The 25581-nt window shown below is 53.1% G+C and overlaps 1 protein-coding gene across 4 annotated transcripts in view; it reads right to left on the reverse strand.

Annotated features, from left to right (window-relative positions):
• Positions 1 to 25581, reverse strand: part of DNAH10 (dynein axonemal heavy chain 10) — a 134711-nt gene that overhangs the window by 12139 nt on the left and 96991 nt on the right. For all 4 annotated transcript variants that reach the window (XM_047697233.1, XM_047697234.1, XM_047697235.1 and 1 more), the window contains 13 exons: positions 24007 to 24178; positions 20452 to 20655; positions 19724 to 19804; positions 17052 to 17249; positions 16371 to 16532; positions 14474 to 14648; positions 7812 to 7993; positions 6602 to 6738; positions 5414 to 5631; positions 3790 to 4011; positions 3294 to 3441; positions 1669 to 1948; positions 782 to 1011 (listed from right to left, as the gene is read on the reverse strand). In XM_047697233.1, the coding sequence (XP_047553189.1) occupies positions 782 to 1011; positions 1669 to 1948; positions 3294 to 3441; positions 3790 to 4011; positions 5414 to 5631; positions 6602 to 6738; positions 7812 to 7993; positions 14474 to 14648; positions 16371 to 16532; positions 17052 to 17249; positions 19724 to 19804; positions 20452 to 20655; positions 24007 to 24178 (2409 nt within the window). The remainder of the gene's footprint in view (positions 1 to 781; positions 1012 to 1668; positions 1949 to 3293; positions 3442 to 3789; positions 4012 to 5413; positions 5632 to 6601; positions 6739 to 7811; positions 7994 to 14473; positions 14649 to 16370; positions 16533 to 17051; positions 17250 to 19723; positions 19805 to 20451; positions 20656 to 24006; positions 24179 to 25581) is intronic.

Consider the following 25581-nt stretch of genomic DNA (forward strand, 5'->3'; position numbering starts at 1 on the left):
CTTTAACTTGGAGACTCCAACTTCCCCCCTCATCCCATATGTGGGGTCCACCCCAATCCCAGGAGAGGAGCATGTGACTCAGGCCCCAGCCAGTGCACGCACAGCATCCCCAGCCGTGGGATCAGCCTGGGGTGAGCATGACTAAAATGACTCTTGGGACATTCATGATAGGGACAGGTAACAATTCTCACTCTTCCTTTGGACCTGAACCTGAGGGGCCATGAGGCCATACCCACCTGGTGACCATGAGGGGAGCTTGGCTCATGGGGTGGCAGAGAATGAAGCCAACCCAACAAAAGGTCCAGCCCAGAAATGGAGAGAAACGGAGTCCTAATGATATGTTTAGAGTCCTGGATCCAGCCCTGCCTGAAGCCATCCCTGGACTTTCTGTATTCTAAATTAATAATTTCCCTAATAAGCCAAGCAGAGCTGGGTTTTCTATCACTGTTGACTCAAAGAGGCTGATCTAATGCACAAGGGTCCCTGGGAACACCTCTAGGGCTCCCCTCCCCATAGCGCACCCCCATAAAGGTGACCTGTTCTCATCAGGAAAAACCTCAGGTGACTAAGGGCCCAGATCTGGTGCCAGCACAGGTGGCTGTCCCCCACACCCCCACCTTACCCCAACACCTCAGCTTCTAAGATGCAGGAATGAGGCCCTGAGATCATTGAGCCCAATTTCCACCTTGAGCAGATGAAGGGACGGACACTCCAAAAGTGCATCCAGGAACCACCCCGCTCCCTCCCTCCCAGGGCAATGCACCTTCTATGCAGCCGATACCTCCATGGCCTTGGATTTGGTCTCCTCCAGGGTCTGCACCAGCTCCACATTGTCCAGCATGTTCCCCGTGGAGGTCGCCAGTTCCCGAAGGAGGGAATCTTCCAAATCCTTCAGCAGGTTCTTGTTCTCACTCGTCTCCTGGATGAGGTGCTCCCGCTGCTCCTCCAGCTCGTGCCTCTCATAGGCCACCAGCACGCTCAGCAGCTGGTCCTCAAGACCTTTCAGTGTGACTATGGGAGCAAGGGGAGGCCATCACCGCCGGACACCCACGCCTCCTCGCCTGCTGCACACCTGTGCCTGGGGCGGGCAAGCAGAGGGTGTGGCTGAGCCCGCATTTGGGGAACTTGAGGACTGGCTCCCGCCATGGCTCCAGAGCCACAGGTCAGAACAGTCCGGAGATGCTCCTCCACAGAGTGGTGGGTGACAAGCATGCAGAGGCTCCCACCGATTGGGCAGCCCGAGATGAAAGCACACCCAACCTACTTAACTCATGTAGGCAGCTGTAGGACAACCCTAGAAAATGTAAGAAATGGCACCCAGCTCCTAGCAGAATTCAGTTGGGAGGAGGGGAATCCAAAACCATGCCACATATTTAAATGCAAAAACAGAATAACTTCCTGCCCCTGCAGAATGGGGATCCTACCCCACTCCAAGCGTGGGTATCTGAGCCCTATGGTCCAGACCCAGCGCACCTCAGACATGCGTCTCCCTACCTCCCAAGGGGGTGCCCAAGCCTTCATTGTGAAGAACCGGCGGATGAAGATGTGACCCTGACAGCATGACCTGGGGTCAGCAAACAAAACGGCATCCCCTGAAAGCCCTGACTTCCCATTGCTGTCTCCGTGGTAACTGCCCCAATTTGCCACTGGACTTGTATACATCCTCACCCGTGTAGTTGATGACCATGGCCTTTCCAAACACAGATGGGGTGTATCTGGGATTGGCCAGCTTGGTGTTTAGGTACAGCCTGAAATTTGAGTCGTAATCCACTTCCTTATCCCCCAGTATGATGAACTGCCGTCCTTGAGACACTTTGATATTTTTCTCTAAGACGTTATCAATCACGGGGTCGATGTACTCATCCACGTCATGGAACAGGAAAGGGCTCCCATACTTTATGGACATCTCCAGCTGCTTCAGGAAGTCAGGGTCATTAAAGGAAGCCACCTGGAAGACAGGGGTGCTGTGCGCTCAGCAAACACACAGGGAGAGCGCCTCGGGAGCAGGGAGTGGACACACCCGAGCCTCAGAGGGAGCCAAAGCAGAGAAAGAATGGGGGCAGGGGAAGGGGAGCAAAGCACAAGACCCATAGAAACCAGAAACCCATCAGGTTCAGGGTCTGAACAGCCCAAAGTAATCACGACAGAGTCTCACGACCCCTCGCAGAATGGGCCATCTCGGGCCCTCCGGCAGGCTGAGGACAGGGGGAGGTCAAGGACCAACTCTGCATTAATAATATTTGTCTCACTGTAGCTCTGTGTATATTTTAGAGAGAGACCTGCCCCCAATAGCATGGACATTCTCAGGAACGAGGACCAGAAAAACAAAACCATCAGGAAAAAGTAAAACTGAGAATCATGGGTTTGGGAACTAGTTCAGCAAAAAGTGACTGGGCCCCAGCAATTTTACCCAAGAAAGCTGAACACATACGCCCACCAAAAAAACAAGCAATAAAACCAAAAGGCACATGAACATTCACAGTAGCGTTATTTGTAACAGCCAAAAAGTAGAAATCATGCAAATGTCCATCAATGGATAAATGGATGCTAGAATGTGGTCCTTCCACCCAATGGACTATGATTCAGCCACAAAGAGGAAGGAAGCACAGACTCCTGCTACAACTGGGATAAGCTTAGCAAACGCGATGCTCCGCGAAAAACGCGAGACACAAAAGGCCACACAGCACATGATTCCATTTGTGTGAAACTCTCCAGAGGAGGCGAATCCATAAGATACATTAGTGGTTGCTAGGAGACGGGGGGGGACGGAAGGATGATGGGGGACAACGACTAAAGCACACAGCATTGCTTTTTGGGGTGGTAAACCCTGATCCTGGTGATTGCATAATTCTGCATAGAATACACTAAAAACCACGGAGGTGTATGCTTTCAAAGGGTGAATTTCACAGTATGTGGATTACATCTCAACCCAAAGATTTTGAGGTATCTTTCCTCCAGTCCAAAGGAAAAAAAGTGACTGAGCATCTGGGGCCACCACGTTGTACAGGTAGGGGGACACAAAGATAAGGAAAGCACGATGTCCAGCTTCAAGCTGCTCACAGCTAGGAGGCAACACACAGGTCAGAAAGCAAAGCCCAAGGCAGGTCATGCTGCCCTCAAGAACTCAATAGGGTGGGTGAGCAGAGAGGGGGAGGGCTCCGCCCAGGGGTGGACATTTCAGCTCGGCATTGCCAGGGGTGCAGGGCTGCCAGGTAGAGACGGCAGGAGAGGCAAGCTGTGCCCTGAGCGCAGGAAGTGAGGGCAGAGGACACCCGGGGAGGAGCTGGCCATACCCGCAGGTTATTTTTCTCTTCTTTTCTTTTTATCCAGTTGAGGGCCTGCTGCTGCGGGTCGATGCAGAGGGGGAAGCGGCTGGCCCGGGTGGTGAGGATGCCATTCTGAATCGAGAGCTCATCAGGGGGCAGTCCCTGGGATCCCCACCTGGAAGGGACAGTGACAGGGAAGTCTGTCTTTCTTGTCAAGCTGTAACCAAGTGCTAAGGGTGGTAAGATTGGCCTTCCAGAACAATCTACCCACCCCCAGGCTGCTCAAACCTTCCTAAGATTGGCCTTCCAGAACAATCTACCCACCCCCAGGCTGCTCAAACCTTCCCCAGGGCTGGGGAAGCTGGATTTGCAGCTCACCCTGCCGTTTCTGTACAGGCAAGTTGGCTACATGCCTCACTCTCCCCCGCCAGGTTGATGCCCATGTGGACCACTCACTGGCCCCACCCCCTACCCCCACCCGGCACCAGGCACCCACATCCTCCAGGTTCAGGGTCGCACACACCTGCTGATCTCAACATCATCTGTGAGCAGGTTTTCTAACCGGAAAGGCTGGCTCAGAGGAATCTCCCGCTCCAGGATATCATTCTGCCAAACTTGGTAGACCATCTGGTCACGGAACTCCCACGTGAACGCGCCCTCGTAGCTCAGGAAAGCCGCGCAGAGCAGGCAGTCCCCCAGCAGCTTCACCCGCCGGTGCATCAGCTCATCTAGGTCATTCAGCCACCTGGAGCAGGAGATGGGGGCTGCGGTAAGCCATTAGCTTCCAACACAATCAAAAGGAACATTCGCGAAGAACCACCTTGACACACTGCTAACGGGGCTAGCCAGAAGGAAACATCATTGGAGATAGTCCCTTCTTCTAGAAACAAAGTCAGAAGACCTTGTTCAGTTTTAGGGCTCAGCAGAACTCAGCATCTAATGGGCTGGAGAAATGTTTATGGGAAGCATCTAGTCTCAAAGCTTATTTATTAAGCAGCAATCACATTGTGTCTTTTTTTTTTTTAAATAAGTTTTTTTTTTTAAAGACTATTTACTTATTTGACAGAGATCACAAGCAGGCAGAGGGGGGGGGCAGGCAGGCTCCCCACTGAGTAGAGAGCCCGATGCAGGGCTCGATCCCAGGACCCTGAGATCATGACCTGAGCCAAAGGCAGAGGTTTAACCCACTGAGCCACCCAGGTGCCCTGTTTCTGAATGCTTTAAATCAGTAGTTTGCTGACACGCCCAGCAGAACTCCTGAGCTCAGGTCTTGCTTGGTGACAAAATTCTACCCAAGATAAAAGGGAGTAGATGTTTCCCTTGGCCCCTTCTGCTAAACAGCGAAAACCTTCTAGGTTTTAGAAATACTGAAAATGGTTTGTTTCCCACAAGCAAACAGTATTTTCTAGTGTTTTCCCTATCACTTGCGCAGGTGCCTGATTAGAAACTACGCTTGCATCCAGCAGACCAGCTCTGGCCAAACGGCCTTGCCCCGAGGCACCAGACAGCCCTACTTGCTTAAAATTGAAGCTCAGGACTGAGCCAGACTCAAGAGCCCTTGGAAGAGAGCTGACCCGCAACCAAGGTGGACTGGCCCCCTCCAGACCCACCCGGGACGCGCTTGGGGTTAAAGACCACTAGGGGGGCGCCTGGGTGGTTCAGTGGGTTAAGCCGCTGCCTTCGGCTCAGGTCATGATCCCAGGTCCTGGGTTCAAGCCCCACATCGGGCTTTCTGCTCAGCAGGGAGCCTGCTTCCTCCTCTCTCTCTGCCTGCCTCTCTGCCTACTTGTGATTTCTGTCAAATAAATAAATAAAATCTTTAAAAAATAAAAAATAAAAAAAATAAAGACCACTAGGAAGTCAACATTTCCAGAACAGACAGAACCTTGCCAGAGGCCACGGGTGCCTCCCTGTCTCTGCAGCTAGCCTGCCTCCGTCACCCTTGACAACTGTTCAATAAACCGCAGAACGTGTAAAACGGCCTTAGCCATGAGAGTAGTGAAATCCGAACTCTCCCAAGAGGTCTCCAGATAAAAGCACAGCGTGGCGGAAAGACGACACGGTAAGAGATTCAGGCCCCAGCGTTTGCGGACAGACCACAGGATCTCCCTCGGGGCTGTCATCGGAGGGGTTCCTCAGCCGCTGACCTGATGTTCTCAGACCCCAGCCCTGAGATGAGCTTGTCTGCCGCGATCAGCCGCCTCTCCATAATCTCAGCTTCTTCCTGCAGCATTTGCTTTTCCAGAATGGCGGCCTCGTACTTGGCCCCCAGGGCTTCCAGCTCCCTCTGGATCGCCGCCAACTCATTCTGGATCCTTTCTAGCTCACGCTTAGTAAGGTAGAAGTTCCGCTCCAGCCTGGCCACCTAAGGGAAGACAAGTCCCAGAACGGTGGGGAGGGGGACCACAGTGGGGCAGGGATGAACGAGTCTAACCCCGGGGCTTAGGTCTACACCACGTTTCTAATGTTGTTCCTACTTCTTGGGGCCACTGTATGCCCTGCTGAGGTACATGGCTCCTTTCCTTAGTCACCTAGCATTGGCTTCAAAAGCTCTAATCCCATTGGAAAACAAGATGTCCCACGCCCAAGTTAGCAGACAGCTTTATTTCCATGTGCGCAGAGGTCACGGTAAAATGACACTGTGGTTCTAAGTCAAAAACTCAAAAGAATGCGTCGAGAATAGTCCTTGCCTTCCACCTGGTCCCAAATTTTCTAGGAACAAAATTCTGAGGGATAAAGCAGTGTCAAAATAGATCTCAAGATGATCAAATCAACCTTGTAACTCTCTTTGTAGTCTGTGTTCAACATGTTACTTTGACCCAATGGTTCTCAGGTGGGGCCGCCCCAGAGGACAGATGGCCACGTCTGGAGACATTCTGAGTGGTCAGATCTTGGGGGTAGGGATAATGGCATCCAGTGGGCGGAGGCAGGGGTTCCATTATACATCCTACAGAGCACATGACAGCACTCACCCCCCCCACCCCGAGAATGGTCCAGCCCCAAGGGTCATTAGTGCCAAGACACAGCATACTGCTTGAATTACAGAGAATGATTTTTACCCGTTTATCCTACTCTTTCCACCCAAAATTTGAAAGCCTTCCAGACTTTGGTTCTGTCCATCCATTCACGCTGTCTAGACGAGAGTGATATAATTCAGGCTTATATATATATATATAATTCAGGCTTATCATTTATTAGCGGTGGAGGGGGGAATGGTTATGTGATGGAAAATCAGAACCTTGCCCACATTTGTCCAGCAAAGCTGTGGACGTATTAATTCCAACTCCAGGTTACTCCCTGAGCAGCTCTGTTTAGGTCTTATGCATGGACAATACCTTTTCTCTTTTGGGCTTGATTTCTCTAAAAACGTCACAGTAGCCCATCACAGCTTCAACAAACTTCAGCATCCCCAAGCCTGCTTTGCTCACAGCTTCCATTTCTTCAGTTGTGGTATTAAGAGTCTTCAAGAGGCCTGATAGTCAAAGATGGAATGATATTGATGGGTCACAAGCCCCAACTTGGGAAAACAAAATGGGAAATAAATTGCCGATGGACAAGCGCCACTAAATGAGTTTTGTGTAGGTGGGTGCTTAATAAGACATGAGTGAGGGGCACAGGTTACGGCCACCCAGGACATCCCTATGATCCAGGCACCTCTGTGTCCAGGGTGTCCGTGGGGACCCCAAACTGTGCATCAAAGTGGCTCAGAGCAGGTAGCTAGCTGGAATTCAAAGGCTGTTATGGGTCACCATCACTTTTCCCCACCCCCTCACCCCAGGGGTAATTTCACGCAAATGGAAACCCACCCAATCAATATTCAGGTAAAGAGAGGTCCTTGGGTTTTTTGTAGTTGTTGTTATCCTTTGTGTTTCATTTAGTTTTGTTTCTGAGTGGCTGAGAAAGAGCATTTGATAATAACATTCTGAACAAACCATGAAGATAAACAGTGACACTGTGAACTGGAATGGCTTTTTGCAAAGACTGAAACCTCGTTCCCACTGGCTGAGCATCTAGGTAGGACAGGCATCGGGCTCAAAGGGAAAGCCGGCATTCTATAACCGAAGACGGGAGGCTGGCTGTGGGCGGTACCAACCCCTCCTCGCCTGTCTCCCAGGGACCTACAGGAGACTTCATACTGGCAAAAGGTGCAAGGGAGAAGTCAGGGGTAGACCATCTCTTGCACCACCAAGCCTGATGCACAAGATGGACCGAAGAGGAGGCCAGGCTGGGTTCCATAAGAGGATCCTATTTCCTAAGGGGAAACACCAGAGTGATTGTTCTTGAACGTTCAGAGGGCATAGGCTGCTACTGACCATCTAGCTCCTAGCTGTCCCATCTCACACAACAGTGCCTCCACGTTCCTCATTTCCTCTGGGAATGATCCTTCGGCTTATTCCGCCCAAAGAGCCACAGTGACAACTGACCCCAACAGGAGGGTTGGCCTCTGACAAGCCCCCTCTGTGCTCTCCATCCCTGCTCCCAAATCCTGAGCTGTCAGACGGAGACAGACCCTGGCTCTTCCTGCGTCCGTCCGTCCGTACGCACCTCTGATATTTTTCACCTGGCTCTGCATGATCGAATCAAAATCAATCTCCATCAGAGACCTCAGGAAATTCGGGTCAGACATCATGCCCTTGGCGGTCTTCCAGTTGAGTTCCTTGTACCCTTTCATGATGAGGATGCACTCACACACCGTCTGCACCTGTTTGGGGGGCTTGGCAAAGGATCTGGTGAGAAATAGAAATGTGTGTGAATCAGACCCAGGACGTGCCCAGGATCTAGCCTAAATGAGAGCTTAGAAAAGTTCCAGAAAGTTCCAGGAAAAATGGCTCAGCCCAGAGCCCTTTCTTAGAGGTGACACAGCATGGAGGCCAAGGAAGCCATATCCCAGCACGGACTTGGCCTCCTCGGGGGTGGGGGGAGCTGCTCCCAGGGCAGGGACTGGTCTCAGCCACGGGGGGGCCAGAACCACAGGGGCGGGTATCATTAAAATGCAAACCCAAGCCACCCAAGCATGAGTCACTAGGTCAAGGAGGAGCCTGAGAATCCGTGTTTCTAATCACCGCTTGGGGCAGCTTCTCAGACTCTGCCGCGTAGCCACTGGCATTACTGCCGTCCTCCTCCTCCTCCTCATCTTTGTCCTCTTTTCCATTTACTAGATGAAGAGACGGGGCTCAGAGTGTCTGGACGGGCTGCCTGTGTCCACACAGCCTGTGGGGTCCAGGGTCCCCACATCCAGGGCTCCTTCCAGGCTAGGTCACCCCTTACCTGTTTCCTTTGCCTTTGAGGAGCCCAGACAGTCACTCGGCTCCTCCAAACACTCAGATGTCCAGTGCCCTCCCCACTCCAGGGCACCGAGACCCCCAACAAAGGGGCAAGCACACAGCAACACCGGTACATACATGCAGGAATGGGAGGCATGTTAACTGCACTGGGGGCAGGGAGCAGGGGCACTGGGCTGCCTGCTGCTCTCAAAGGCTCTCCACATCACGTGAGTCCTGCAGACGCCAGACCACGGAGAGAGCCAGAAGCTTCAGGAAAATGAAAAAGAGGTGAATGGAAGGAAGGAAAAGAGAGAAGACAGGGAGATGAGAGAGGCCCCCTGAAGATGACCTAGAGGGGAGGGGGAGGCAGGCAGGGGCCCAGGCATCCCAGCAGAAGGCCTGAGCAACTCAGAGGCGAGCGGGACGGCGGGATGGGCCAAGAGCACAAGAACAACCCAAGCAGGGTAGAGGTATGGAGACTGTCTCTACTGGGCAAACGCCCCGGCCGCCCTGGCCCCAGGACCCCAGCCCACCGGCCTGCAGACAAGAGCAGCGAGAAGGAGCGACGCGGCGCAGGGACAAGCCAGGGCAATGACTCCAGCACGAAGACCGGTGATTAAAGTGGTGGTCCTGAGTCACCAGGGAAAGGTGCAATTACATCGGCATTAGGTGCTTGCGAAAGCCCACAACGCCGTCAGCTGCCTTTAAAAGGCTTCCTTCCGGGGTGGGGGACGGAGGCCAGGCCCAGGCCACCGATCTTTGAAGAATCAGAGGAGAAAAGAATCGGTGAAATGTTTTCAGATAGAAGACGGAAAGGACCCCAGCCCCAGTGAAGGGTCCTGAGCCCGTGGGCAAGTTGTAAACCATCCAGCGTTCTCGGTTTTCCCACCTGCAAAATGGGGAGCAGAGCCAGACCTTCCCGCTCCCAAACCCTGCGAGTCTGTGAAAGTGATGTTCTCGGCCCTCAGCTGACAAGCTCGTACCTGGAGCCCTGTTTCTACAGAAGGTATTGCTGTCGTAACACAGGACAACTGAGGTATTCGTAATCCTGAGGTTCTCAGTCTGAGAAATAGAAACATTTTTGTTTCATTTCCTTTCTCCTATCGCGAAAGAAACTCAGGAGAGGGCACCTGGGTGGCTCAGTGGGTTAAAGCCTCTGCTTTCAGCTCGAGTCATGATCCTGGGGTCCTGGGATCGAGCCCCGCATTGGGCTCTCTGCTTGGCAGAGAGCCTGCTTCCCCCTCTCTCTCTGTCTGCATCTCTGCCTACCTGTGATCTCTATTAAATAAATAAATAAAATCTTAAAAAAAAGAAAAAAGAATCTCAGGAGAGAGAGAGAGGAGGAGGATATGCTGCCCTCCCTGGAGGGAAAGAGTCGTCACAAATGCCACTCCCTACCTTCCCTCACTCTAATTACCCCGACGCTCCGTCTGTGTCTGCTTTTCCCTCAGCCCAAGCTCCTGCCAGCCTCAGAGAGGGCCCTCCTCTAGCCTCCATCCTACAGCTGGTGGATCCCTATTCTCTAGTCCCAGCTCAGTGTAAATGTCACTTTCAAGTGATGCCTGGGTGACTCGGTCGTTAAGTGTCTGCCTTCGGCTCAGATCATGATCCCGGGGTCCTGGGATCGAGTCCTGCATCAGGCTCTATGCTCAGCGGGAAGCCTGCTTCTCCCTCTCCCACTCCCCCTGCTTGTGTTCCCTCTCTTGCTGTTTCTCTCTGTCAAATAAATAAATAAAATCTTCCAAAAAATAAGTACATAGATAAATAAATGTCCCTTCTAGGGAACAGGGGAGGCGCCTGGGTGGCTCAGTCGGTTAAGCATCCAACTCTTGGTTTTGGCTCAGGTTGTGATCTCAGGGGGTTGAGATACAGCCCCACACTGGGTTCTACACTCAGTATGGAGTCAGCTTGAGTTTCCCTCTGCTTCTGTCCCTCACCTGCCTCTCAAATAAATAAACCTTTAAAAAAATAAATGTCACCTCTTGGGGAATACCTTCCCCGACTCCCCACCCCCCAGACTAGGTGAGGTTCCCCCATTATCCACAGTCATGGCAGCAAAGACCATCCCACCCTAACTTCTTGGGTGATTTTCCTGTACATGTGGGATTCCTGCATGAATGCCCGTGCCTTCCTGAGAGTGTCAGCTGAATGTAATGAAGGTCTTGCCTGCTGGCTCATTGCTGCTCAGCCCCAGTGCCAGCATGGGCGGGGGGGGGGGGGGGGGGGGGGGGGGGGGCGTTGTAGGCACCCAAAGACTGCCAAATGAATGGAAGGAAGAAGAGTAAAATTGCAAGCCAGTAACAAAGGGAGCCTTTTGTACTACAGAGGATCACCCACTTCTGATCTTCATGACTCCTACTCTCCCTGCCTTAACATCTGATGATTTCAACAAAGAGGATTGAGCATTACAGAATGAAATTGTCAAGATGTCAGTGCTGGATCATCACATTTAATATCCAAACAACCTAAAGGAAGCCAGATTATAGTCACCTGGAAAAAATAAAATTGGATCCAGACTCACAGTGAACCCCTGGAAAACCCAAAAGATCAAATATTTAACTGTACAGAAATGAACTGTAAAAGTATGGGAAGAAATCATGGGGAAATTGTTTTACAATCCTACAGGTTTAAAAGGCCATTTAAGTATGACACAATATCCAAAGGCCACAAAATAAAATATTGCTAAAGTCTGTCATGTAAATACAAAAGTCTTATACACAGCAAACACAAACACACACACAAACCTCACAATCAAACTCAAATGGCCAATGAGCCACTGGGGAAAATATCTACAACTCACATCATGGTTAAAAACTCAGGTTCCTGGGTGGCTCAGTGGGTTAAGCCTCTGCCTTCGGCTCAGGTCATGGTCTCAGGGTCCTGGGATCGAGCTCCGCATCGGGCTCTCTGCTCAGCGGGGAGCCTGCTTCCCCCTCTCTCTGCCTGCCTCTCTGCCTACTTGTGATTTCTCTCTCTGTGTCAAATAAATAAATAAAATCTTAAAAAAAAATTGATCTCCCTATCACGTAAAAAGCCACTGGAACTGAATAAGAAAAAAAAATGAGCACTAACAATTAACAGATAAACATGCAAAGCTTATGAACAGTTCACAGAAAAAGAAATACACACGACCCTCATACACATTTTTCACATATGAAAAAAAAGGCCAACGTCACTTGCAATAAGGGAAATGCACATTAAAACTACACAAACACCACTTTTCATCTACAAAACAAGCAAAAATCCAAATGCATTATAATGCTCTCCACTGGCGAGGCTATGAGGAAGCAGGCACTGAGGTGGATTGCCAGGGGCGCGTAAGTGGGCTCCGCCCCCAGGGAGCACATTAAGCAGCACCTGTAGACATTACAAACACACACCCTTGGACTTGGGAGATTCCACCCTAGAAATAGAACCTTCCAGTGGACTTGCCCAGCTGCACAATGAAGTAAGGTCAGGGTTATTCTTCGCCACGCGGTTCGTGAAGGCAGAAGACCGGCCACAAGCTGAAACTTCATAAACTGGGGCTGGTTAAACAGAGGGCGACAGGGCCGTCCAGTGGAACGTGATGAACTCTTCTCAGACATGGGGGAAGTTCATCACACGGCAACACGCGAGAGATCTCCAAAACACATTGTTCACCGGAGAAGCCAAGATATAGGAAAATGTGTAGAGTATAAGGCCATTTACACACCAAAAAAAGAGGAGGAAACAAGGGCACTCAGGTATCCCTTGTTCTACCACTAACCTTCAGAATCTAAAGCCGGGAACTGAAGAGACACGGGTATATCTGATTGCCTTGATCATAAAAACTTTCTGGATCCATATGTGAGAGCAGAAAGACAGTGGGTACCTGTTGTGTGCGGGGAGGGGAACTTCGCTGACGGGGCAGGTGGGAGGGGCTTTCACACGTCATTTTGATGTCAGACTGTGATCCTAGCTCATGCTTACTTGGCACTGACAGTGTGGTGAACCCAGTCCTGGAGCTCTTCCTGTAATAGTTCAGTCAGTCCATCTTCCCAACAGCCCTCATGCCATGGGGACAATGATCATCATCCCCATGTCACAAATCAAGAAACTACAGCACATGGGGCGCCTGGGTGGCTCAGTGGGCTAAAGCCTCTGCCTTCGGCTCAGGTCATGATCTCAGGGTCCTGGGATCGAGCCCCACATCGGGCTCTCTGCTCAGCGGGAGCCTGCTTCCTCCTCTCTTTCTCTGCCTGCCTCTCTGCCTACTTGTGATCTCTGTCTGTCAAATGAATAAATAAAATCTTTAAAAAAAAAAAAAAAAAGAAACTACAGCACAGAGAAGTTAAGTGAGTTGCCAGAGGTCACACAGCCCATAAGAGGCAGAGCCCTGCATGAACATATCATCTACTCTAATAATCACATTTTTAAAAAATTATTCCTTTTAGGTCTTAGGCCATTTCCACTTTCTCAGGGATGAGCTGAGCCCCCATCTCACACCTGTCTCAGGCGTGATGCAGGCATCCCTCATTCACTGTGGGGACAGGTAGAGAGCTCTCCGTTTAGTTCTTCAGAAGCCCCATCTCTCCCCTCCCCCTTGAGCTGACGTGGGGACCCACAGCCCCTTCTAGCCAAATGAATCCCCTTCAGAACTTCTCCCCAGCTCTCTGCTCTTACAGAATTTTTCTGCTGCTGACCTGGGTATGGTGCCCAAAATTTGTGTAACTACAATTGGCTCTTTCCCTTGAAAATGTGTATGCTGACGGTCTGTCCCCCAGCATAGCTGGCCATGCCTTTCTGCTTCGTTCCGGTGCCTCGGTTTGAACGTCTGACTCACACCACTGCGACTTTAAAACGTCCGTCCTTATACCCTCGATCAACCGCGCTCCGCAGAACTAAAAGAATGACTTCTTGCCAACAGCGGCAGAGTCTACCGATGACCTCCCAAGAACTGCTTCGGTCCCCTGCCCTGGAACCAGCCAGGCACTCGGTTCAAATCCCCAAGTATCACTAATGAGCCAACAACCAGGGCACAGCCTTCGACAGAGGAAAGCTGCTCGGCCTTTAGGAAGAGGAAGAAGCACCCAGAGCAAGCCTCGTTCTGCAGGGAGCCCAAGACGGAAAGTCAACCAGCGACCTGGAAACAGGAGACTCTCTCACCGGAGGCCTGACTGTGGGGCCAGAAGGACTGAACCCCATCTGACAACGAGGATGTGATGGGGACAGCTGGGGGGCTGAGGGTTGCAAGCAGAGGTGTGGGGGGGAGTTACTAGGGGGGAGCTAGGCAGACAGGGCAGTGCGCCTTCCTGGCTTCAGTCTCGGTGCTAAATTTACCAGCGAGATCCCTTAACGGGGCCCCAGGGTCAGACCACACAATGCGGGGAGAAAGTTCCCCCACCAGCCCCACACCAGGCTCTTGTTCCTGGAAGTGCTCTGGTGGTGGCAGACGCAGTCGTTTTACAGGTTGTTTGCCAAATGCCTGGGGGCCACAGCGAGGAGCTCCTCTCCCCACCCTTCTCAAGCCCATTTGGCTAGAAAGGGGACAGGCATCCCCTCTCGGCTCTCAGCTCGTAGCCCTGTCACACGTCTCTGTCACACTCTCTTCGGCGGGGCAATGGTCCCCTGGGTCAGGTGTCCTGTGGCTGTTTAGGGCAGATACTGGTGTGGCGCTTCCTGTGGAGAGCACTGGCCCACTGAGCTCTGGGACTCTGCCCCCTTCTCTGAGACAGCCTGGGTCCAGAGCCAAAAGGCCCTGCTCCCTCCTGGCTGGGGGGGACCCGGGGTGCACCAACTCCCTGCCCAGGGCCCCAGCTGCCTCATCTGCAAATGAGGACAGGACCCACGGCCTTAGAAAGCACTCAGCCCAGTGGCCAGCCCATGATGGAGCTCCATAAGTGTCTGACCGCCAGAAGGAATGGAATGGCTGTCAGGAGCGCCACGGGCGGCCACACACGCATGGAGATGGCCATCAGTCACCTGATCTCGGTCACATCTGATTTGTCCAGCTTCTGCAGCTCCAGCTTGGCGGCCTCTAGGATGGGCATGACTTCGGCAAGGGCCATCTCAGCCTCCGCCTTCTCCACCGCAATGATCTTGTTCTGCTCTTCTATCTCCATGGCTTTTTCCTCTGCGAGCTTCTTCTTTTCTTCGGCTGTGGGGGGAGAGGCTGGTGAGTGAGGATGCTGGCGTGGAGGGGAGAGACCACCACCATGGAGACAAAGCCACACACAGCCCGCCAAGGCCAGTGCTGGGCTGTCAGGGGATCTAACACTCTTGGGCCAATATGGAGGCCTTGGGTGTTCCTGCTAGAGCAGAAGTTCTCAGCCGGCAGGGGGTCTCCAACACCAGGACCGCTGCTGACTCCGACTGGCCCAGCCATGTCCCACCACTCCATCCCACGGGACAGACCCCAGCCCTGCGTAGCTTGTGTGAGTGGAGGACACCAGGGCCGCCCTTCCTGTCTTTCTGGTTCACAGAGATCTTTCTGCTTCTCATCACCATCTCCAAGGTTTGTTCAGACCCCGCTGAAAAGTCACCCCTCGTAAGGTGGCCTGCCCCTTCGGTCACTCTGGATCCTCTATTTGCTTCATGACACTAATCGAAATTGGGCATTTCACTTAATTGTTGGCTCACTGATTGTCTGGTTCTAGTCACTGGAACGTAGGTATCTCCCCAAGGTCTGGAAGCCTGATCCCTAGCACAGAGATCGGCTCATGGTAGCTGTACTGGGCTGAAGAATGTCCCCCATGATCCACATCCACCAGCGACCTCAGAATGTGACCTTATCTAGAAAGAGGGTCTTTGGACATCTAATGAGTTCACGTGAGGTCATACTGGGTTAGGGGGTCCTAAATCCAATGGCTTATGTCCTTATAAGACAAGCACATGAGGACACGGGGACATAAAGGGAAGTGGTCACTGGCACCAGACACTGAGATAAACTTAAAAGCTACGGACTGCTGACAAATGCCGGAGGCTGGGAGAGGCAAGGAGGGGTCCTCCCCTAGAGCCTTTGGAGGGAGCATGGCCCCCGACACCTTGATTTCAGACTCTGGTCTCCAGAACCGTGAGAGTAAACTTCTGTTGTTCGAAGCCCCCCAGCTGTGGCCATTTGTTTGGGCAGCTCTAGGAAATAAGTACACTGTCCCTTATCTGGGGGCACCCAGGTGGGACTGGAGCCCAAGGACTTGAGCATCACAGCCCTGCTCGTAACCACTTTGGTGCACTGTCATCCCATGTGCGGGGTCCCCCGCTAAAGTTCCTGGGGACTCTGCTTCAGCAAACGGCCCCAGGGAACCCATATAGTGGGTTCTTGACAAACGTATGCTGGATGCCCTCGGATTTTCCAGTGCAGCGTCCTCTATGGAGTCATGCCCACAGTCAACAAGCAAGCATCGACTGAGCCTCTGTAGGGGGCAAAGCGTGTAGGGGCCCTAATGCTATGCAGGATCCTGGCCCTGGGAGAGATCCTGGCCCTCAGAGAGATTCTCGCTGGAGCAGCAGGAGGACAAACGCATGGGAAGAAGGAAGCGAGGTCACAGCCGTGAAACCGTCAGAACTGAACAGCAGAGCGGAGACTGTCAACACTGTCAGGGTGCCAGGAAGAGGGGTCCACGGGGTGACTATCACAGAGGAGATGGGCCTGGACTGGAGCCATGTGGCAAGGAGGGCCAGAGTGACTGCAGGTGATCTCAGAGCTGAGGGGACCAATGGGGGCCCGCAAAGCCCCACACGCAGGAACACTCATCATGCTCAGGAGAAAAAGGGTGGGCTGACAGGTGGCTTCTCGGGGATGTCCCCCAGTGGAGCTCTGTCCTATCTAGGGGAGCCCTGCTGCCCCCCCAACCCTCCACTGAGCTGGCCCCACACTGACCTATGGCCGTGTTGGTGGCTATCTCCTCTAGCAGCGCCTCGCAGGCAATGGACTTCTCTGCCAGCACGACCTTCTGCACAGCCAGCTTCTGATTCAGCTCGTCCAGCTGGATGGTGGCCTCCTTCAGCTTGTCCAGCCCCCCCTCCAGACGCTTGCATTGAGCTGTGGAAAGAGAATAGCTGTATTCCTCACCAAGGTGGGTGAGGTTCCCCACACACCCGGGCAAGCATTCCAGGGGCCTCCCTGGGGATTCGATTCACTGGGGCTCAACCTAAAAAATCATTTTCGTGAGACATCAGACAGCATCAAGGACCTCCACCACTGTGCCAGGACCACATCAGCCAAAATAAATGTATTTCTGAAAACAGCACTTCCCTTAGCCAACAGCCAGAGCCAGAGCATTTTTTTTTTTTCAAAAGCATTTTCCAACAGAGCGTGTTGCTGCCCTCGCACCCTATCTCTAGGCAGGGAAGACACAGAGCTCAAAGTGCACAACCCAACACCAACAAAGAAAATATAAGCGAGCCAGGCCTCTCCCACCTAGAAGAATCGCTCTGGGAAGTAAAACCTGGAATGTGCTGCACATTTGTCTTCCTTAGCTCCTGCTAATGAAGCACTTGCTGAAAGACGAGGTCAGCACTTGGATCCTACGTGTTCCCCATCCCATTCCCCCTGTCTTACCTGTGTTATACTGAGTTTTCTCATCCAGCAGCTTTGAATATGTGTTAATAAAGTCCAGGTAGTTTTTAGGGGTTACATAGTTGCTACGCCTCAATTTCTGTAGAAATTGTTTGCTGAACTCATTCACGGATTCATGGACCAAAACAACATGCTCCACCACACCATCTGTGTTTTCCACCGGGATCATCGGATTAGTCCCTGAAGAGAAAGGAACGGGGAAAATGCCTCTGAGGCGGTGGGAAAGAGCAGGCTCCTGAAGAGTTAAACACAACATTCCTGTCCGACCCAGCAATTCCGCTCCGAGTCATGGACCCACAAAGCCCTGAAAGTGTCAAGACTCTTGCAGGCAATGCTCACGGCTGCGCTACTCATGACAGCCAAAAGGGGAAGGGACCCAGTGTTGGTCAACAGATGGCCGGATAAACAGAATGCGGTCCATCCCTACGACGGAAGAAAGGAAACTGTCCCATGACACAACACAGATGAACTTCGAGAACAGGCTAAGGGTAAGAAGCAAGGCCCGGAAGGACACACGTTGCACGATTCAACTTCATACAAAGTCTCTGGAACAGGCAAATTCAGAGAAAGAAAGTAGTTGAGAGGTTATGGGGGGGGGCTGGGGTGGGGGGAACGGGAAGTTGGTGCTTCACAGGGACAGTTTCCATTTTACAAGGTGGAAGGTCTGGAGCTGGACGGCAGTGGCAGCTGCCCAAGAATGTGAATGTGCTTCACACCTCTAACTCGACTCCTGAAAATGGTTAAAATGGCAAATTTTATGTTATGGATGTTTAAGCACAATAAGAAGATGATATAAAAATGTTTAACAGATGGGGCGCCTGGGTGGCTTAGTCAGTTAAGTATCTGCCTTCAGCTCCGGCCATGATAACAGGGTCCTGGGATCAAGTACCACGTCAGGCTCCCTACTCGGTGGGGAGACTGCTTTTCCCTCTCCCTCTGTCTGCTACTCTGCCTACTTGTGTTCTCTACCTCTCTGTCAAATAAATAAAATCTTTTAAGAAAATGTTTAATAGAGAAAGCAAAAGAGCACCTGGTTGGTGGCTCTCCTGGACCATGGGACTGATACATGCTCTGCAGGCAGGAAGGTCTGTCTCCCGGGCTGGCTGTGCCACTGTCCCGGGAGGGGGCCAGGGGTTTCAGGAGGGAAATGCACCCAGTGTCACTGCTGGATCCCTTATGCCTGGCACGCAGTGGGCACAAAGTGGGCCTTCCTCTAAGTCTGTTGAAACCATCATCTCTTCCATTGCTCAGATCACAGCCCTTGGACCACCCAACAGACAGCACAACACACTCCCCGCCACGCAGAATGGGCCTGCAACTAAGAAGAAGGAAGACAAGATTGACGAAATGGAACCGTTCAGCCAGAGGCTGCAGGTTTGATCTGAAATTATACGAGGGGCCGGAACACCATAGCCCACAGAGAAAAACCCTGCCTCCCAAGTATCCACACTTTGGGGCATGGTTAGCCCAACACCAGGGAATCTGTTCCAAGAAAAAAAAATTCTAAGCGAATTCCACGCGGTATTCTTTAGGACACAGAGCTGCTGCGTGGTGATGGCAAACCAAAGTGCTATGAGCGCACGGGGATGGTTCATGGGCCTGCGGGGCTGGTGGACCACAGAGGACACACCCATCCCACTGCCTGGTTTTGTAAGCACAGTTTCACGGGAACACAGATCCAGCGGCAGACGTGAGAAGCTGACGCAGAGTCTGCATGACCCACACAGCTGGAAATATCTATTACCTGGTCCTTTACAGGCCAAGTTTGCGGATCCCCCCGTTAGATGGTGAGTTCCATGGGGAGCACAGAGCCACACTTGTCCCTTTCCCCTGCATGTTGATTAGCATTACGAGTTCTCCCTGGGTGAACTGACAAGCGACTCATTTTCTGAACACAGAGGTAGAAGGTGGAAACTATTTGCAGACCCACCTGGTGTCATTTGATGTCAAGATCCAGACAAAAATGCTTTTCCCTAAAGATACATTGACTTGCTTTCTTATTCCGGAGAGTAAAATTAATAATCAAGGACTTAAGTGTTTGAAACTTCTGAGCAAATTCAGCACTGATTATCAGTCTCCTGAAAGGTCCTCTGGGTATCCTCTGAGTCAGGGATCAGCCCGCTTTTCCTGTAAAGAGCTCGGTGAAAATGCAGCCTCCATGGGCCATATGGTCTCTGCTGCAATTCCTCAACCGTGCAGTCTGGAGCTTAAAGTAGCCACAGACACCGCGTTCACTGACAAATGTGTTCGTGTCCCCATCACAGTCTGTTTCCCGAAGCAAGCTGTGGGTCCCATTTGGTCCAAAGACCATGATGTGCCAGCCCCTGCTCTGGTAGGGGCCAGATCCGTCAGACGCCCCGCTGAGCATGGAGCCCAACGCAGGGCTCAGAGCCCAGGACCCTGAGATCCCAACCTGAGCCACAATCAAGACGCTGAACTGACTGAGCCCCCCAAGTGGCCCCAGTGCCCTGTGAAATCCCTTTAGATTAAAACACAGTATAAACCAAAAACACACTGACAAACTTCAAAGCCTTCATGGCCCTGGAGGTGAACGGTGAAGGGATCTACTGGACCAAAATTCAAAGTCAGAAAAGTGATAACAAGTTATTTTGTTATACCATTGGCGCACCCCACCCCCATTAGCGGTCACGTACCTAAAAAGGACTTAGCAACGGCGAGGAGGGCTTGAGAAGGCCAAGGCATGAACCAGTCGATACCGGTGTTATTTACAAGACCTTGAGAAGAGGGAGAGACAAAAGAGATGCTCGAGGACGAGGACAAGGACACAGTCTTCAGCACCAGGCACGGTGGTAGAAATGCTGGATGCGTCCAAGACTAACTCAGCCAGAGCAGAATTTCTCAGCCTCAGCGTGGCAGACTTTCGCCTGGACGGTCCTGCATGGCGGGGTGTCTGGGCAACACAGAGCGTTCAGGGGCACTTGGTCTCTACCAACCGGATGTTGGTACCACACCCCCCAACCCATGGATGCGAGCAGCGGAAACGTCTCCAGGCACTGACAAATGTCCCTGAGGGTGCCAGTATTGTCACCCCCCACTCCAGAACCTCTGCTCTACAGGTCAGGGACTGCATTTTCCCCGAGGCTGGCAGGATGGTCGCAACAGAAGAGAGAAGAAGGCTCAGTACCTGCCACGACCAGGGCCTGTGAGCCTTTCCTGGTGGGGGGGAGACAGCGCCCCCCCTGTGGGCAGCCCGGGAGCCTGCTGGCCATTGGGAGGGACAGAGCAGGATCCGTCCTACAAGGCAGGGCCCACATGCCAGCCCCGGGGACCACCCCGAGTTTTGCTCTGCTCGGGACACCTTGCCGGGGTGGATGTAGGATGTAGCATGCCGGGATGGCGATGTAGGCTCAGCCCCAGGCACCTGGGAAATTCCTGCACCGGGTCCTCAGGGTGTCCCCGACCGGCGACATGCCCAGGACAATGTGCAGGTTGTTGGCACTCTTGTTCACAAAGTACTGCCACACGGACTCCTTGGCTGGGCCCGTGCCTTGCTTCAGGGCTTCTGGTCCGATCTGCCCGAGGATCGTCTCCTTCTCCTCTTCCGGGAAAAGCGCGGGTATGATCCCTGGAAAACGAAGACCAACGCTGGGTTTCCCAGCCTGGGGTTATCATCTCTCTAGGCACCAAAATGACAGAAGCACAGCATCCCCGGAAGAGCAGGGGACACCAAGGAGCAGGGCCTGGGCCCGGGCACTGAGCCCCACTTTGAACCTCAATCTCGTCGGTGAAATGAGAGAAATAAATGCCTCCTGCTCACCTGGGAGGTGATCGCGAGCAGCAAAGCCAGGATACCCAACCGGGGGCAAGTGTGCCCCCTAAGAGACATTTGGCAATGTCCGGAGACTTGTTTGGTTCCCCCAGCTCGGATGTGTGTGTTGGGGGGATGCGCTGATGGCACGGGGGCAGCGAGAGGCCAAGGGTACAGCCAACAGGCCCGGGACGCCCGGGAGAGCCGCTGATGTCAGCAGGACCAGGGATGAGAAACCACTGCCAGGCGTAACAGGTCCAGAAAATATATTAATAACCTTGACCATGTGGGGTGCTATTTAAGTGAGGCCCCCAGGAGCTTTCTTGGCCTTCACAGAAAATACAGCCCAGACCTGCAGTGGGGCTTACAGATATGGAAAACAGGGCTGACCCGTCCCCCTCTGCTCACCAGCCTGCAATCCACGTATGCAAAGTCTGATGCCAACCCAGGGCTGCGTGTGCTAAATGCCACATCCGTAGCCCAGACCGTAGATGCCCCGGGCTCTCTGGAGCCTCGAAGCCACTGCCGCCACAGAGAGGCTTCTTGGGGGAGGGAGATTCGGCGTGGCACGGGAGCCAAGATCAGGAGGAAACGGACAACTTGGCCCTAGCCTGGAGTGTGGAGCTCTGCTCTTTGTGCACACGCCTGCCCCCTGCCTACCCGTCCCCACTTCCTGGCCACTAGTCCCTCTTTTCCTTTGGAAAATCACTTCCCCATTCTATGCCTGCCTGTGGTTTGGGTGGTCTGCCCCATCAGAAGCCCTGCATCGACAGCCCGAGGGATGGGCTGAGGGATGGGCTCAGGGGTGGGCATGGGATCCAAGCCGACCCGTGGGACCCCTGCGGGGGACTCCAGCCGCAACACCTGAGAAAGTGAGTCTCGTCCACCCAGGGTGAACCAGCAGGCTGCTAGAGGGGGCCAGGGAGAGTGTGGCAGGCAGGAGGAAGAGCGTGGGCTAGAAGCAGGGGCAGGACAGCCTGTAAGGAGGGGAGGGGAACTCGGGCTGCAGAAACAGAAGTCCGCCCGTGGAGACCCAGAACACCGAAAGCGTGGGACAGAGGTGACATGTACGGACAGCCAGGTTGTAGGAAGCAGGGAGAGGAACAGAGAGATGCGTGTGAAGAGTCAAGGTCAGAAATGATGAGGGCCTCGGGGCGCCTGGGTGGCTCAGTGGGTTAAGCCGCTGCCTTCGGCTCAGGTCATGATCTCAGGGTCCTGGGATTGAGCCCCGCATCGGGCTCTCTGCTCAGCGGGGAGCCTGCTTCCTCCTCTCTCTCTGCCTGCCTCTCTGCCTGCTTGTGATCTCTCTCTGTCAAATAAATAAAATCTTAAAAAAAAAAAAAAGAAATGATGAGGGTCTGGCTCTGACGGAGGGTAAAGGGGATGCAAGGGAAGGGACAGGTTTCAGAGAAAGCCTGATGGGGGAGAGGCCAGGAGTCGACACACCCCGAGGTTCAGGCCTAATGAGAATTCTGGAATAACGAAGTAAACTGGGAAGGTGCAGAGGGAGCCCACGAACGATAAGAAAGCAGCCAGAGTCTCACTAGCTGGGATGTTGTCTTACTATAGCTACACCATTCCAAATTAGTAGCATGCCTTCTGGTTAAATATCTGATGGGTTCCCTACGGAACCAAGCCGACCTAGCAGGCCCAGGGCTGTGCTCCTTCCAAAGGCTTGCATGCAGGGTTGGCCCCTAGCCAGCATTGGGGAACCTGGACTTTGGGAGGGGTCCTCCTGCCGTTCATCCATCCGAGTGGCTCACCTACATAAGTGTGGTCTGTGCTGACCCCACCTGCCTCCCCCCTGGAAATCTGGAACTCTGGTTGGGGCCAGGCAGCACGTGTCTATGTGACCAGCCCTCAGTGAAGCCCCTGGGTGCTGAGTCTCTAAGGGGCTTCCCTGGGAGAACATACTGCCCATGGGGTGTCACAGTCAGATGAGGGGGAAGCTAGCGTGTCCTGTGAGACTGCCCTACAAGAGGGTTCTGGAAGCCTGTGCCTGGCTCCCCGGACGTCCCCCCCCATGCGCCCCTTCCCCTGCTGATGGTGCTTTGTGACCTTCTGTAATTACATCGTGGCCGTGTGTTCTGTAAAAGATGGAGGAACTCGCCCCTGGTTCTCCTCCTACCATCTCAGCCTCTGGCTCACTCCCCCGCTTCTCCCTGCACCTAGCGCTGGGCTCACCTGATTTCTTGCACTACCCCCCCATCCCCAGATGGTTCCATCCATTCCCAAGGCTTGGGGAACCACACGCCAGTGATGCTAAAATCGACATCTCCACCCCGGACCCCTATTCTGAAAGCCAGACCCCTACAATCCAACAGCCCATCTGCTAATGAATTGTGTTGCCCCCAGGAAGAGACGTTGAAGTCCTCAGGACCTCAGAATGCGACCTCACTCAGAAACAGGGTCTTTTAGGAAGTCATCCAGTTAAAATAAGGTCACTGAGATAGGTCTTAAGCCAGGACAACTGATGCCCTTGTTATAAAAAGGGGAAATGTGGACGTAGTGACAGACATGTTGACCCCAGGAGAGCATGTAGGCACAACCCGGGTGAGGCAGCCACGAGGCAGGGAATCAGAGAGACCAGCAGAAGCTGGAGAGAGGCCTGGGACAGTCTCCCCCAGAGTCCCAGAAGGAACCACCCCTTCCCACACCGTGGTGTGGGACGTCCAGACTGCAAGACAATAAATGGTAGTGGTTTTAGATTTTTTTTGAAGGGATCTCGACCCCCAGCGTGGGGCTCGAACTCACAACCCTGGGATCAAGAGTCGCTTTCCACCGACTGAGCCCACCAGGCGCCCCAAGTGTCCGTGGTTTTCAACCACCCGTCCTGTCATACTTCCTTACAGCAGTCCTAGCACACTAATACATGCTCTGACGTCCTGTTTGGATTCCTCCAATGTGTAACACACTCCACAGCCCCCAAATGGCACAATCCCAGACCCAGGTCACCTGTCACCCTCTCCTGTTCTTACCTCCCTCTTGCCTAGACCTCACGGGGCAGCCAGAAGCACCCATGAAAACATGAGCCTAGACCACACTGTCACCCCAAGAGTGAACCCCAGCCTCCTCTAAGTGACCCGCCAGGCCTATGCCGAGTGGCCCCTCCACCTGCTCTCGTCCCCATGCAGGGCACGCCCCATGCAGGAGCAGCCCCCCCGGCACCTGACGTCAGCATGTTGTTGATGAGCTCCAGGAAGCTCTCCTCGACCACGTGGGCGTCCGTGAACAGGAAGATCATCGTCTTGTTCTCTATCCCGAGTTTGAGATAAAGGTTCTTCAGGTCTTCCCGGAAGTTGTTCTCCGAGTAGCCTCGGCTCAGAAGGATCTCAAACACCTGCTGACACAGAGCACGGCAGCGGTGAGACTGCCGGCCGGCGCTGGGGTCACTGGCCAACTGGGCTGGGCGGGGGCAGGCTGTGCAGCTGTGTCAGCCGCACAAGTGACAGCGAAACCAGACAACCCGGGCCATTTTCACAAACACTGCTGAGTGGGAAATGCGGGTCGAAGGACGCTGGGACAGCCATTTGCGTCAAACGAGCGGTGACAGATGTGTGCTGTGAGTGCACACACGAGTGGGGGTGACAGTGTGTGCTGGGGACACAGGCCTGTGCAGATGGGATGACAGGATCACATGAGTGTGGCAGAAAAAAGGACACCTTCGGTCGTTAAACGAATCATTTGAGTAAGAGGGCAGGGGGCACAGCCAGGAATGGGGATGGGAAATGGAGAGCAATGGACGGGCCAAGCCATGAAGAAAAAGGAAAAACAGAACACGAACACGAACGCGCGCGCGCGCGCACGCACACGCACACACACACACACACACACACACCCATAACACGTAGGCACAGTCCCCATTGGGATTTCAGTAAAAATGAGAGAGATCATGGGAAGATGTGCAGGGAAACTAAGGAAGAAGCCATTTTAAATTCTTAAATGTAAAAATCTTACTACACATGAGATCGACATCAGTGTAAACGAGGGCACAAGTCTCCGTCATCTCCCCTCCATTCACTTCCCTCGGTCCTGGGGGCCTGCACGTGGAACCGCGAGCAACTGACCACCAGCTCCGAAACAGCTCAGAAGACCTCCAGTCCCTCGAACGTCCCCAGTCGCCGGCCTCCCCTCAACCCCAACTCACACCTGCGCACAGGGGCTCGCACGGCCTCTGTTCCAATCACGTGGCCTTGCACAGCACTCAGGGCCCTTACACACACACACACACACACACGCACGTGGTCACACAGACCTTCATGTTCACACACACATGCTCAAGGGGACATGGATGACATCCAGCCAAATATTTGGTCTCCGGTTCCATCCGATGACCCCACCCATCCTCCCCGAATGCAGCTTCTCCGCCAAGGTTCCTAACGCCATGTGGCATGAGCGGCTTACTGGGATCCCAGCCCCCAACCTCCCCTCCACTTTCTAGGGCACCACAACAGCCCGGTTCGCCTTCCTCTTCCTCCCCGGACCTCAGGTGTCCCTCTCTGCCATCCCTCAAGGCCAAGATGCCCAACTGCGACCTCAGAAGAAAGTCGTGTCTGATTTACCCAGACCCGTCAATAGAAAAAAAAAAAAAAAAAATCAACTGGTCTAGAAAAATGTACAATTATAAAGCAATTATATTTCGGCCACATTTTTTAAAAAGATTTATTTGAGAGAGAGAGAGAAAAAGAGCAATCGGAGGGGGGGCAGAGGGACAGAGAGAGAGAATCCCAAGCTGACTTCCCA

Source organism: Lutra lutra, chromosome 12 (assembly GCF_902655055.1).
Source record: "Lutra lutra chromosome 12, mLutLut1.2, whole genome shotgun sequence".
Taxonomy (NCBI): Eukaryota; Metazoa; Chordata; class Mammalia; order Carnivora; family Mustelidae; genus Lutra; species Lutra lutra.